We start from the raw sequence: 13,679 nt of genomic DNA, 5'->3' as shown, positions 1-13,679 counted from the left end.
TTGCTCTAACATTGCTCTAATAGGGCTCCAACATAATGAACACAGTGTTCTGGAAATCCATTGGATCCATCAGATGTTGATGGCATCAAAAGGTAAAGGTCCCCTGTGCAAGCACCGGGTCATTCCTGACCCATGGGGTGATGTCGCATCCCAACGTTTACTAGGCAGACTTTGTTTTGTGGGGTGGTTTGCCAGTGCCTTCCCCAGTCATCTTCCCTTTACGCCTAGCAAGCTGGGTCCTCATTTTACCGACCTCGGAAGGATGGAAAGCTGAGTCAGCCTTGAGCTGGCTACCTGAAACCAACTTCCGTCGGGATTGAACTTGAGTCATGAGCAGAGCTTAGACTGCAGTACTGCAGCTTACCACTCTGCGCCACGGGGCTCTTGTTGATGGCATACCATCCTAATTAGTCCAATACCCTTACAGCGGAATGATGCTGTGCTCCCTAAGCTTGAAGCAGCTAGTGATCTGACCAAGTTTCCTATTTAGCCCCTCTACCAGATCACCAGTTTTCTGTTCAGCAGATTTTTTTTTCATGCATTGGGATCATTACAACTTGGGACAGTGCCAAGGAAGCCATAATGTCCAGGCTAGGCCAGACTAGAAGGGACCCAGCATGATTTTTGACATCCTAAGGACCAAACGTATAGGACTGTCCAACATCAAGCTTGAGACTGTCTCTGCCAGGATAGTCACTAGTGAGCTAGATGGACAATGTGGCCACTAAAATCATCTTGTCCCTGGAAGGTTATGTGCACGGAAAGTCAGCAGATTTTTTGTACTGGTTTATCCGCAAAAGGAGACAGAGATTTGGAAGAAAGTAGCAACATCCCCTTTTTGTGGGGTTTTCAGAATACCTCAAGACTGATTGGGTTTTCAAATAATCCAATAGCAAACATTGTCGATGCAATATGACATAGCAGCATGGGCCTGTGAGAACAAGAAAGGCACAATCCAAAGTACTTTAAAGTCTTAAACGGTTTGGGACCAGGATGTCTGAAGCACAGACTTTTCTTGCGCTTAACCTCCCTGTAGTAAACAGGTGTACTGAGTCATGTTTTCAAGCTTTTCTTCGTTTCTCTTAGCTGGAAATTTGCTGACTTCTTACATTCCACTTCGGGATGTATTTTGAAACTAAACCAGGTTTCCACAGGAGCTACAGGACAGCAGCTCAGTTCAGACATAATACCAAACCGTGACTTGGCACTGTGTGAATGAGCCTCAGATTTGTGCACTCCCTTCTGTCCCTCCCTCATCTCCCTGTGCACTGTGATCCCTCACACCCCTTCACTTAGAGGCCACAGCTTGCCTATTACATTTGAACTAGCAAGGTATAGTTCTCCCTGGGTTCATTCCAAGCATATTTCTCATAGCATCAGACTGCATCTGAGCCAAGGGTTTGGGTTTCATATTTCTTGATTTGCAGAGCTGTCGCTGCTGTTTCGAACTCTTAGATCTCAGGAAGTGTTCTGTACTTCTGGCAGCCCATCTTGTTACCTGTGGAATGGAAGGAAACAAACAGCTCGCTGAGTACAGCGTGTACCTGCAGCGCTCAATTAACTCTAGCCATTCTAATGAGAATGACTTCAGCAGAGACTTCCCCACTGTTGATTATGCAGATATTGCCAATAAAGCAGTCAGTGACTAACAGCATGGCTGTTCAGTAACGGCCCTCTGAATAGGATGCATTAGATCTACCTCTCTGCTTCTTAATGTATGGAATAAGAATGCATTTTGATTTATAATAGTAGTATTTTTGTGTTTGTGTAGCAGCTCTCTCCGTGGCTGTCTGCTCTGGAGTCTGCATGCATTATGAATGATCATTTCACTAAATTGCTTTATAAAACGTTCACATCCAAACTTCTGAGAAGCTTTGACTACCGAGGATGCAAATTCTAAATCTCTAGGGTGGCAAAAGCTGCTTAAGTTTTCATGGGTTTCAGCATTGTAATTGTGTGGGGTGACAGTTCTAACAAATGAAGGGGCAAAGGAATATCCATTGATATGATCCATGGAAATGTAGCCAGTGCATTCTTACTTAAGGCATATCTAAAATAAATACTGAGACCAAGGCTTGATTTTTCTGGGAAGCTTTGTTTTGAATAAAGGCGTTTTTCTTAATTTTGGAGCAAGGGCTTTTGGAAATAAATGGTTTAAGGAGAGATTTTGGGTTTTATTCCATCGTTTGTTTGAATTGGATTTCTGTGATAAATTCAAAGTAGCAGACTCTGACACACACACTCACGCACTCAAAAAGGAACTCTGGGTTATAAGTCCTCTTTGGTTGCTTATGTTCTCAACTTTTTGGAATTCAAGAAAGGTCATCCCATTTGAGGTTGTGTACAATATGTTTGTGGACAAAGACCGATATATATAAATAATCTGCAGATTTTTTGAAAAAGATGTTCTTCTGTGCTATTTTCTTCATAATCTGTGGCCAATGCATTATTAAGTAAATCTTTATAAGGGAGGGAACTGGAGCAAATTAAAAGGAACTGAATGTTCTGAAGTTATTAATGCCTTAATTTAAAGAATGGTGTTTAGAGAATCTTCAAAATCCAAACAGATTTGTTTAGCACCATCTTCCAACAATGGGCATACCAATACAGAGCAAAGAGGTGGAAGATTCTAGTCTATCAAAGATATAAATTTAAAAACATGGTTATAAACTGCAGCTGGGCAAATTACTCTTGAAGAAAAGGTGTTGCTTTTTTAAAAAGGGATTAGTCACAGAAACAGTTTGCCAAATGACAAAGGAGATGTGCTTTTGCTGAAGTTTTGCCTCATCTAATTTGGCCCTAAGAGAGTCCTGTTTTTTGGGGGGGGAGTGTTTAGAAAAATACAGGGCAGGAAGATCTCTTTGATGTCATCTATGTTGCCAGAACTTCTTAGTCTGAGAAAGAGCGACTAAATAAGCTTATGTTTTCTTGTGGCATTCTTGCCCTCTTTTCCCTCATAAATTGTGGCTTTTGGGAAGGTGCTTTATACAAAATAAATAAAATTTTGCCCTGTATCAAAATGTATACTGTAGGATGCCAAAGTAATTGGTCTTTTTGCCTGTTTGACACTGATGCTGTTCTTTCCCTTGCTCCCTGCCTTTGCATGAACATAATTTTTTTCTTCTGATGATGATCCGTATTTTGTTGTTTTTTTAACCCCCTGCCACTAACTTAGCCCGCTTTACCCCTTTTCCCTATTTTGCTGCTAAAAGACAATCTAAAATCAGGGCGTAGCAAAGGAGGCTGTTTAAAAAAATGTAGATTTGCTTCAAATGGGGAAAAGGGAACCTGTCCCTTTAAAGAGAGCAGTTTTCTCAGAACATCAGCCTAGTGCCTGAGGACAAAGGCATTTCTTTGATTTGTGGGGCCCAGCCATCTCTCATTTGTTAGGGTTCAGAGTTGCTTGCATTTGGACAAACCTGCAAAGTGACCCTTTAGGTCATATAAAACATATCTTCTAAATCCTCTGCTGTTAGCGGAGTTCCCTGTCCTGCCTTGCAGCGGCAAAGGGCCCTAACAAGCACCCGCTGTCCAGCTGCAGAACAAGGGTGGAGGCTGATTTGTTATGCTCCGTCCTTTTGTCAATTAAACGGACTCTGTGTCCATAGCCGTGGCTCCTTTGATTTCTACTAACAAGACTCATTTCTCCTGACCCCCCCCCCTCTTCTTTGTCCTCCCCAAAGGATGAGGGGAGCCCTATTAACTCAGGAGGCCAAAGTCCGGCCGGCCGCTGGCTGCTGCTTCTCATTCTGATGAAGAGGAGCTGTTCTAATATCCTTAATGCTGCTGCTGGCAGTCAGAAACAGATTCCATTATTGTCGATCAATGCAGCCGCCATGCGGGAGGGGAAGGGAGGGGGAGAGGGGCGGGGAGGGGCGCTTCGCAGATTGATCAACCTGCCATTGCATGAGCAAATGCATTGTAAGAAAGGCTGGGATGCTATTGTAATAATAGCCAAAGCAGGAAAGGGGCTGGTGGCCGCGCAGGTCTCTTGGGTTGTTACAGGGCTTTAAATAGTCTTTAAGCTTTCTTTGGAAACTGGGGGGGGGGGGGAGACACAAAACTGCTGAAATCTTGTTTACTCCCCCTCCAAAAAAAGAAGACAGGGATATATTACCATTTATTATTTTTAATATGCATGGGTGGCTTGCCGATCTCTTCTGCTTTGGAGTCAGTTCCTTGCGTCTTTCTGTTTCCTTCATATTTTCAGATACTCTTTTCTTGTTTTAAGACTTAGGCCGCCCTCCATCACATTGTTTTTGGTCTTCCACATTAAGCTGAAAAACTGGCACCCAGTCTTCTCTCCGGGAGCCCTTCATGCTTTTTTTTAAATCAATCTGAAACAGCTGTCAGCTAGGGAGTTAAGAGCTAGGCCAGGTCATCCCTTCCCTTTTTCTCTTCCATTTTGTCCGGTCCAGTCAATAACCTAAGTACTGGACTCCCAGGATCATCCGCACCTTTCCACCGGCCCTTCCCTTCTTCGTTCAGCCATTGTCTTCTGTATGGAAAAGTTTTCTGGCTGGAGAATGAGTCTCCTTTCTCCTGGAGACGCAGCTGAGTGGCTGGATACCTGCACAGAAGATGAGAGAAGCCTTCTGTCATTTCTTGGTACGGTAGGCTTGGAATAAATACTACTTTCATACGTTTTTGTTGGCAGAGGCTTCTTAGGTGGGTTTTGCTTTGTTGCTCTTCAGGAGCAGTCAGAGGAATGAATTTAAGCACCCTCATGGTAAGACGCACGTTCTCAAGTGCGGCTGCAAGAAACTTAAAGCATCTCTGTTAAATAGGCAAAAAATAAAGTGACAGGGGTGCTTAATAAAACATTGCTTGCACAATTATACTATTTAAATAACTGAATCGTTCTGTTTTGTCTGCTGGCATCCAGATCTGTTGGCCTGCTGGAGTCTGGCTGACTTTGAACTCATTCGCCTGAGAATTTATTTTTCAGTTGATGTATCAAATATAGTACCTGTCACACTTCTCCCCCCCCACTAAAATTTCTGAATGACCCATCTAAAAATATCAAACATTCTGCTTCTCCATTATTACTTGCCTCTTAAATGTAGGTACTGTGTGTAAAATAAAGCAATAAGGTAATGGCATGTGCCGTCTTTAGTAAGCTTTGATTGACAAGCAGGTTTGCAAGAAGGAAGTGATTCAAGTTAAATTGTCTGTGTGTGAAAGGGAAGACCTAACTTCACTGTCTGTTTGCAGAATTAACCAGTCTGGTGCTTCCGGGTACTCAAAAGCATTTTCCTGTGATTTCTCCCCAGCACCTGTTCTGCCTCTGGACATATAGACCATACATAGTTGATAGCTACTGGTAGACCTATGTTCCAAGAATTTGTTTTAATTTTTTTTTTAAAAAACTCAAAACTTTCTTTTGTAACTTCTCCTTTGGAACCTTGCTGTATGAATATCTACCCAGAGTGTGTCTTTTGATAGTGTTACCAAGTGTTCAGTTTGAATTTCCAAGAGACTCTTGTGGACGTATGCCTGTGAGATGTGTAATATGTTTGTTTGTGGTGCAACCTGTGGTGAGGGTTTGTGTGTTTGCATGGAAGTTGCATGGATGATTCTTCCCTAAGGTTGCCAGCTTCCAGGTGGGGCCTGGAGATCTTCTGGAATTAGAACTCATCTCCAGGCAACAGATACCAGTTCGCCTGGGGAAAATGGCTGCTTTGGAGGGTGGACTCTATGGAATTATACCCTACTGAGATCTCTCCCCTCCCCAAACCCCTCCACCCCCAGGCTCTACCCCCAAAATCTCCAGTTATTCCCCAACACAGCATTGGCAACCCTCCCACTTTACAGAAAATAAATCCATAAAGGAAACTTCCTTTGTTGTGAAGCATTATATCAGGAGTGACCCTGAGACCAGAAAAAATCATGAGCTCTGACAAAACAGCGGGAGTGATTCTGCCTGTAACCTACCTGTCCACTGAACAAAGCTTGAAGCCTTTCTCCAACTTAAGCAGCTGTTCCTCAGCCAATGACAGTTGGAAATGTTTCACTTCATTCTAACTTTGTCTTCTCTTTCAAACTTTTTATAGCAATGGTAAATTACTTTAAAAACATTTTGACTCAAGAAAATGTAAGTCTTAGGACTGCCTGTTTACCCTGTTCTGGGCTATGCTACCAAATGCATGCCGTCAATTTAGAGAACAGATTTGTTGCATGCTTAAATTGAGGCATTTCTGCCCAGGTTTAGTCCTAGGTACTTTCGATTAAAAGGATGTCAAGTTGCAGAGCCGGGACAGACTTCTGTCTTATATTTTGGATACTTGCTGCCACTTGAAGTAGGCAGTACTGGCAGCACTTATGAACCTACCCAACCATTATGGTCATTTTTGGAGGCTCTGCTTTGGGTGTCTGCACCTTCTGCGATAAGGCTGGTGGCAACCCATGAGAGGGTCTTCTCAGTAGAGGCACCGAAACTCTGGAACTCTCTCCAGGGAGACTCGTCTGTCCCCTCCTGTTGCCATGTTCCATTAGTGGTTGGAGACTTTCATTTCATTTGGTGTTCCCTCAGCGATCCCTCCTTCCTGCCCAATGTTTTAATTGCTTTTTAAAAATATATTGTAACTCTGGTTTTAATTATTTTTATAAAGTGTTTTTGTTTTAATGGTTTTTAAGATGTGATTTTGATTATGTATGTTTTAGTTTGTTAGCCACCCCGGTGGCCCTTATGAGGGCAGAAATGCAGGGTATAAACTTTGTAAAATAAAAAAATGTTGACCAGTGGTGTGACTCAAGGCAGCTTCATATGTCTGTGTAAGTATCAAGCACCACTGTAGGGAACGACCACAGCTCCACAGTAGGGTCAGTGCTTTGCATGCAGAAGATTCCAAATCCAATCTCCAGTTCGAAGATCTCAGAAAGCATTCTCTGCTTGAGACTTTGGAGAGCCAGGGCCAGTTGATGTAGGCTATGATAGACCATGGTATGACTCAGAATAGCTTTAAATGCTCATATTGGTCCAACTTCACCCATTAAGCTTAATGGCTAAAGGAGATTTGAACCTGGATCTCTTCAGTCTGAAGTCCACCACTGTACCTTTCAAGCCAGTGGCTTGCACTTTTAATGTATCAGCCCATACCTTCCCCTCCAACAGTAACTCAGTGTTTACTTTGGTAACACTCTTCACCAGCGTATTTATTTTGGGTATGACTGACCAGCCAAAATCTTGCGGAACTTATGTCTTGTGAGGTTTAAGTGACTAGTTTGATTTTAAGGATTAATGTCCTTAAATATTGAAGTATGTTATGTGGCCATCTTAAAAGTTTATACTGCTCAAGAAACATTATGAGTTTTCTATCCTTATCAGTTTAATAGTTTACTTTAAAAACTTGTGCAGTGATTTCCCCCCTGCTGTGGATTAAGGAAGTGGTACAAGGGATTATGTAATATACACAGTGTCATTCCATCCCCCTAATGTTCTTCTCCCATAAATTCTTTGCTTTGAATTGTGTGGAAGCCTTTAGAGCCAAAACTAACGGTAACTAAGCTGAAAGTTCCTCTAAGGGGCAGTGAAATGGATGTAACTATTTCCAGCAAGTGGGTGGATGGGGGAGTATTTGCATTTACAACTCAAAGCCCATATTTAGTTAACCATGAATAGGTGTCTTTATTCAGTTTATTCAGCCAGGGGCCCAGTTCAGGTTCAGAGATAACAGCAATGCATGTTTTGCCACTGCTTAAACAAGTCTGATGAATCCTTAAAGCAAAGAAAATGACTGGTGGACGGAGAGGCAAGGGGAGGGGGGAGGTGAATGGGAGGAGAAAGGCTTTGCAGTGGGTGTTGTCAACAGAGGGGTGGAGAAATGAATAGCGTCTCCAACTTGTCCGCACCCCTTGGATTGTCGTCTTTGAAACGTGATAAGGAAATACATCATCATATAAGCGTTTGTTGAAAGCACGGACATATAACGTTTTGAAATCATTTCCAGACCAAATTGAAGGTTTTTGGTGCGAACACACAAAGATAAGACATTTCATTAAACATTGAAAATAGTGCAGAAACGACTTTGGTTTCAGAGAAAGGGGAAACTGCAGTTTGCCCGTTCAGATGTACTAGCAAATGATGGTTTGTTGAGAAAAGCTACTATTTATCTCACTTCATTCAAGTGTAAAAAAACCCTGCCTGCATCTCCTTCAGGTCTTGTAATGACAAACCTGCACTTGCTTGAATACATGTGAAACATGCCATAATTTGGATTTCCAACTCTGGGTTGGAAAATTCCTGGATATTTGTGGGCAGGGACTGAGTAGGGTGGACTTTGGGGAGAGGAAGGAACTCAGCAGGGATGTGATGCCCTCTGAAGCTCCAAGGTAACTGATCTCTGGAGATCAGTTGTAATTCTGAGAGAACTCCAAGCCCCACCTGCAAGTTGGCATAATATTGATTCCTGGTTTATTTTCTCTAAACTGAGTTGAACATTTCACATCAGTAACAGTAATTTCTGGCCATAAATATAGCTTGAGAAATGGATTCTCAATCCAGAAACGTTTCTCATCATTCCCTCAGCTGGTTTTTATACTCGTACATTAAGCCTGGTTGCAGAGGGCCCAGGCAGGGCTCTTTGGGATGGCCTCAAGACTCTTTGGGAAGGTGTGGGATGAATGAAATACCAGTGGGTGAAGAACCCCACTCGGTAAGCTGAAACCTGGTTTGCTTGTACATTTACAGAAAGTGTGTTTAGGAAATGATGGCTGCGTTAAATAAACCATATTTCAGCATTATCGCCGAGGAGGTGGGACTGTGTATTAAAGTCCATGCAGCAGTACTATGGAACAGCCCCCATCCTTATATACAGTTCTTCCCTGTAACGTTTAAGAATATTTACTTGGGTTGTGTCGTCATCCTTCTGTGTATTTACCTGCTCCTGTTCCATTTTGTAAATTGGCATGGGTAGAGAAATGCATGCTGTCATGATGTTACAACATGGGGTAAGTATGTTGCTACATATTGCATTGGAGAAGGGGAGGACTTAATAGTTCGGACAACATTGCTGAGTTTGTTTGTTTGTTTGTTGCATTTCTATCCCACCCTCATTCCCAGCAAGCCAGGCTCAGAGCGGGTCCCAACACAGTCATAAAACGCTAATTAAAACATACATCAAAACATACTTAAAACTCATGCTTCATATTACACTAAAAACAAGATGGCATTTTATTCCAGACACAGCCACTAGACAGGCCTGGTCAGCAGTGGAGCCCCAGACCGGGTTGGGGGGAGGATGGGGAGCAGACGATAAAGCGGAAAAGACTTGCAGCTGCCCTCAGGTGTAGGCCTTGCAGAACAGTTATGGTTTGCAGGCCCTGCGGAACACGTTTCTGTTGTCAGCTGTGGCAACAGAGAACCACATCTCATCATGGGTCTCCCCTTTTCCACATCGTATTCCCCCTGTTTTTCAGAAGGCTTCTTTTCCTTGATTAGGGAGACCTACTATGAGAGTTTGGACCGTGAAGAAACCCTTCTTTAAGGTTTGCTACGTTATCAGTATTAACCACGATATGAATAACACACAGCCATAATATCCTGCAGGGGACGAATGCCCCAGGGAGTCCTCCTTGCTGAGTGAATTACAGCTTGCTTTCAAATTATCAGCACCTGGAAAATACAAAGCCTAACCTGTATTAAGCCTTTCTGAGCAGTCATCTTTCTTGTCAGGAAAGTTATGTGACTGGGGAACTCTTATTTGTACAGTTGTAAAAAAAGAATACATTTCTTGAGACTTTACAGATGGACTTTATGTCGGGTATTCTTTTTTTGCAGTTCACGCCATGCAGTCTCATTTTAGGACTGCCTAGTGGCTCTTGATACCTGGGCAGAGGTTTATAAGAGCTGTTTTTCTGTGGAAGCTTGGAAAAATAAGTAGTTTTAAAAAGATCTAACATGGCTAATTTGCCTGTCTACTAGGCTGAGCTTCTGACTGAAGCGGGTTGAGAGAGTGTATCCATTGATACCCCAAGGACTAGATCCTGAGGCAGTGATTCCCACTCTTCAGCTTGTTTTTTGTTTTTTGCCGTCAAGTCACAACTGACTTATGGCAACCCTGTAGGGTTTTCAAGGCAAGAGACATTTGGAGGTGTTTTGCCATTGCCTGCCTCTGTGTCACGCCCCTGGTATTCCTTGGAGGTCTCCCAACCAAATACTAGCCAGGGTCGAGGCTGAGAGTGTGTAACTAGCCCAAGGTCACCCAGCAAGCCTCCATGGTGTAAATGGGGATTCAAACCGGGGCTTCCCAGGTCCTATTCCAACACCTTAGCCACTACACTCACTGACTGTCCTTCAGTTTGTGGAGAGCCAAATTCCCAGTCACCATCAGTTGCCCTGTACGTCAGCCACTACTTTCTTCTTTCCCATCTCATTCTTCCTGCCTCTGCTTCTCTGTCTCCTACTCCAATTCTGTTCATTCCCGTACCTCTCCTCTTCATCCCTCTTATCCTCTCTTTAGCTCCTCCTTCCAGTGCCCTTTTGCATTTTGAGGGTTTTCCTCGATGGTTTGAATTCTAGCTCCTTTCTGGCACACCCCTGCTTGCTTCTGGATGTGCTGTTGGAGGCATGACACAAAGCACTGAAACCCAACATTAGAAGAGCTTTGGGTGGCATGTGAAAGAGCTACATGCAGTTCACGAACCGGAGACCGCCATTGCCTGTGTCTTCTGTCCTTCATCATTGCCTCTTGCTGGAATTGCCCCCCACACAATATGGCTTAAACACCTGATTTCAAGAAAGCCACTGCCCACCTAGCTTGTTCCTGGAGAGCTACTGGGGTGTAGCATCTAAGAAACAAGGCTGTGAAGGAGGAATTCTGTGGTTTTAATCTTACTTTAGCTATGAAAGGTACAGGTGGTTTTAGAGAAGCCACTGTCTAACTTCAGCCCCTCACCTGCCACAGGGGATAATGATACTGGCCTGCCTTATTGGGTTATTGTATAAATTTCTGGGAGAAAGCATTATGAAGCACCACGAACATTCAAAATGCAAAATAAATGCTGTTATTGTTATAACTCATCTTAATATGTATGTTAATTGAAAGGTGTATGTTATTTCTATGTAATTTGTCTTTCGACTTTTCTGCCGGGTATGAATAATGACCCGATCTTGTTTTCAATTTACTAATCTTACATGACAGCTAAGCAAAGCATCTTTAAAATATGGCTGTGTATCTCTCTATGATGTTTATGTAGTGGGAACATGCATGTATGTGGAGGGGCTGGGGAGGGGAGACAAGGAGTCTCCTTCACGCCTAGGCTTGCCAGCTCTGGGATGGGAATTTCTAGAGATTTGGAGTCTGGAGTCTGGGGAGGGCTGGGTTAGGAGAGGGGTGGGATGTCAGCAGGGTATAATGCCATAGAGTCCAGCCTCCAAAGCAGCCATTTTCTCCATGGGAATTAATCTCCATCATCTGGAGATCAGTTGTAATTCCAGGGGATTTCCAGGCCCTACCTGGGGGTCAGCAACCCTGTAATCTCATCCTGGCTGGTATAAAAAGAACAGAGTAAAGGTTTGGGGCAGTTGCTAATTCGGAGATGATGTGATCTGCCTTAGTTCTGATGAGTGACTCATGCTGTAAATTGTGGTAATTTAATATTTAAGATGGAGAATTGTATTGATTTTTTTTTACAGCATGTGAAAATGATGCAAGAGCACTATGTTGCGTGTACAGGGTGGGAGATGGAGGAGACGAAGGCAACAATCTAATTTTGGTCTGGTGGCAACGCTATAGGTTTTCCAGCCAACTCAGCAGAAAAGCTGCTTTGAGGGCATAGAAGCGGCACACGCAACTGCAGTGCTTCCAGCATGGAGACACACAGTAGCCAAGAAGTAGAAGTAGCCAAGGCAGCTGTTGAAAACCTTCTCATTCACCTATCCCTGATCCACCAAATCAAATCCTGAAGTTTTTCTCTTTCCTCCAACTGCCCGGAAGCATTTTCCTCCTCTCTTAAATTTATTCTGGTGCACATTTCTGTGCTCTGAAGCTTGCAGTATCCCCCACCCCCCAAGGTCACTTATTTCCTGTAGAGAGGAGTTTGTAAGCAGGTGCAGGTTTTCCCCTGCTCTTTTGCTGGCTGACTTTGTTAAAAGCACTCCAACTGCTGTCCAACTATTGACTGCCTTTGCCTGAGAATTACAGGAGGATCCAGATTTCTATTTCTTTATGTATGACTCAGCAAAACCCTGTAGACAGTGTTAAATGACTAGAGATGCTTCGATGATGAGGAGCAATTTTCCTGAGCAAGTGTGAAGTAGGACAAACCAAGTTTTATTGCAGTATATGATTACAACCAAACCTGTTATTTTTGTCCCTTCTACTCCAAACACACACTATTTTGTGTGTGTGTCCCCTCTTCCCTATTTTTTCCCCAAAGGGAAAAATGATGGTTAGAATGATACCTTATGCTGTCCAAAAGAGTATTCTCTCTCAAGAATATTCTTGGAAGAAGAAGAGCCCTTGAATAAACTAACAAACTTGGCACAAGATTTGAGAAAGTCTAAAAAAACAGCAATCCTAAAATGAGGAAATGTCAAAAATCTCTTTGGTTATGAAGAGATACATACTATCATGTGTTACTTGCCAGGTTATGCTGAAATATTAGTGAAAGGCATGAGAATCTGTTGTAGTGCTCAGTAGATTTATTCTCCACGAATGGAGTGTTTTCCCCCTTCATCTTCAGAGTTTTAAATCAGGTTGTCCTGCTCATTTCTTGGTGTGGTCCTAATTTCCTTTTCTAGGCAGGTTTTAAAAAAAATACCCTCAAATGTTATTGTTGTCTTTTGTTCCCCATTTTTGTGGTTTGCAAGGTAGTTAGAGAGTTAACATAGTTGCTTACATTTAAAAGAGAAGGAAGCATCCTCCACTGTGAAGCTCTTGACTGTTCGACAGGATTCTGTTTTCTCCTCCTCCCACCCATCATGTTAAATTTTATTTTCTTTGCACCTTCATGGATGTGCTGTGCAGTAAAATTGGTAAAACCAAGATCCAATAGCCACCAACTGGGAAACATTGCAGAAGGTTTTGCTGGTGAGGTTTTATCATAGCTATGTTTTTAGCGAAGAAAACCTTCATTTCTGGAACCTGTCTGGTTGTGCATCTCCTCAGATCGTTGGGGATCAGGACAGAGAGAGAAATTTTCTGTAACTGAGTAAAGCTTGGCTGTTGGATATCTGTTAATAGCCTGAAAGTAACTGATGAGGAGGATATGCATTCAGAACGATTGATTGAATAGCTGCAGTCCTCTCTCGGTGCGTTTCCTTTCTTGCTCTCTGCAAACTGTAGAGAGGGGAGGGGGAAGAGTGGGAGAAAACCGGCTTTCTCTTGAGTGGAAGTAGCACGGATCCCAAAGGGCCAGGGAGGCCAGAAATGGAAGTTTAAGCTGCATCTGTCTCTCGAAAGGAGAACAGCGGGAACCAAAAATGCCAGCCTCCGGAGTAATATTTTCCTGCCTTCCTTTTCAACCTACAAGATAACAATGGACTTTTTCTCAGGATGTGGCTTTCCCTATTTGATGCTGAGTGCCTTTTATTTAAGCTGGATTCCTTTAAGCTTAGGCGTTTGAACTGGAGATGGGCAGCACTTGTGATAAAGGTATATATGTGTATTATTTTTGTGAATGATGTACATATAATAGAGGGAAATGTGGTAGGATCCTGTCTTCTTCAAAGTTATGGT

At 42.9% G+C, this 13,679-nt stretch overlaps 1 protein-coding gene across 7 annotated transcripts in view; it reads left to right on the top strand.

Moving 5' to 3' along the window:
• RASAL2 (RAS protein activator like 2) overlaps positions 1–13,679 on the top strand; it is a 162,951-nt gene that overhangs the window by 73,721 nt on the left and 75,551 nt on the right. The window contains exon 1 of one of the 7 annotated variants that reach the window (XM_056844396.1): positions 13,536–13,595. The exons of 5 other annotated variants lie outside the window; for them this stretch is intronic. In XM_056844396.1, coding sequence (XP_056700374.1) covers positions 13,574–13,595 — 22 coding nt within the window. In that variant the 5' untranslated portion in view covers positions 13,536–13,573. Of the gene's footprint in view, positions 1–13,535; positions 13,596–13,679 lie in introns of those variants that run through there. One more of the 7 variants, XM_056844399.1, reaches the window with a different exon arrangement.

Source organism: Euleptes europaea, chromosome 2, assembly GCF_029931775.1.
Source record: "Euleptes europaea isolate rEulEur1 chromosome 2, rEulEur1.hap1, whole genome shotgun sequence".
NCBI lineage: Eukaryota > Metazoa > Chordata > Lepidosauria > Squamata > Sphaerodactylidae > Euleptes > Euleptes europaea.
Note: the sequence above shows the minus strand (reverse complement) of the source record. Positions and strands in the feature narration are given on the sequence as shown.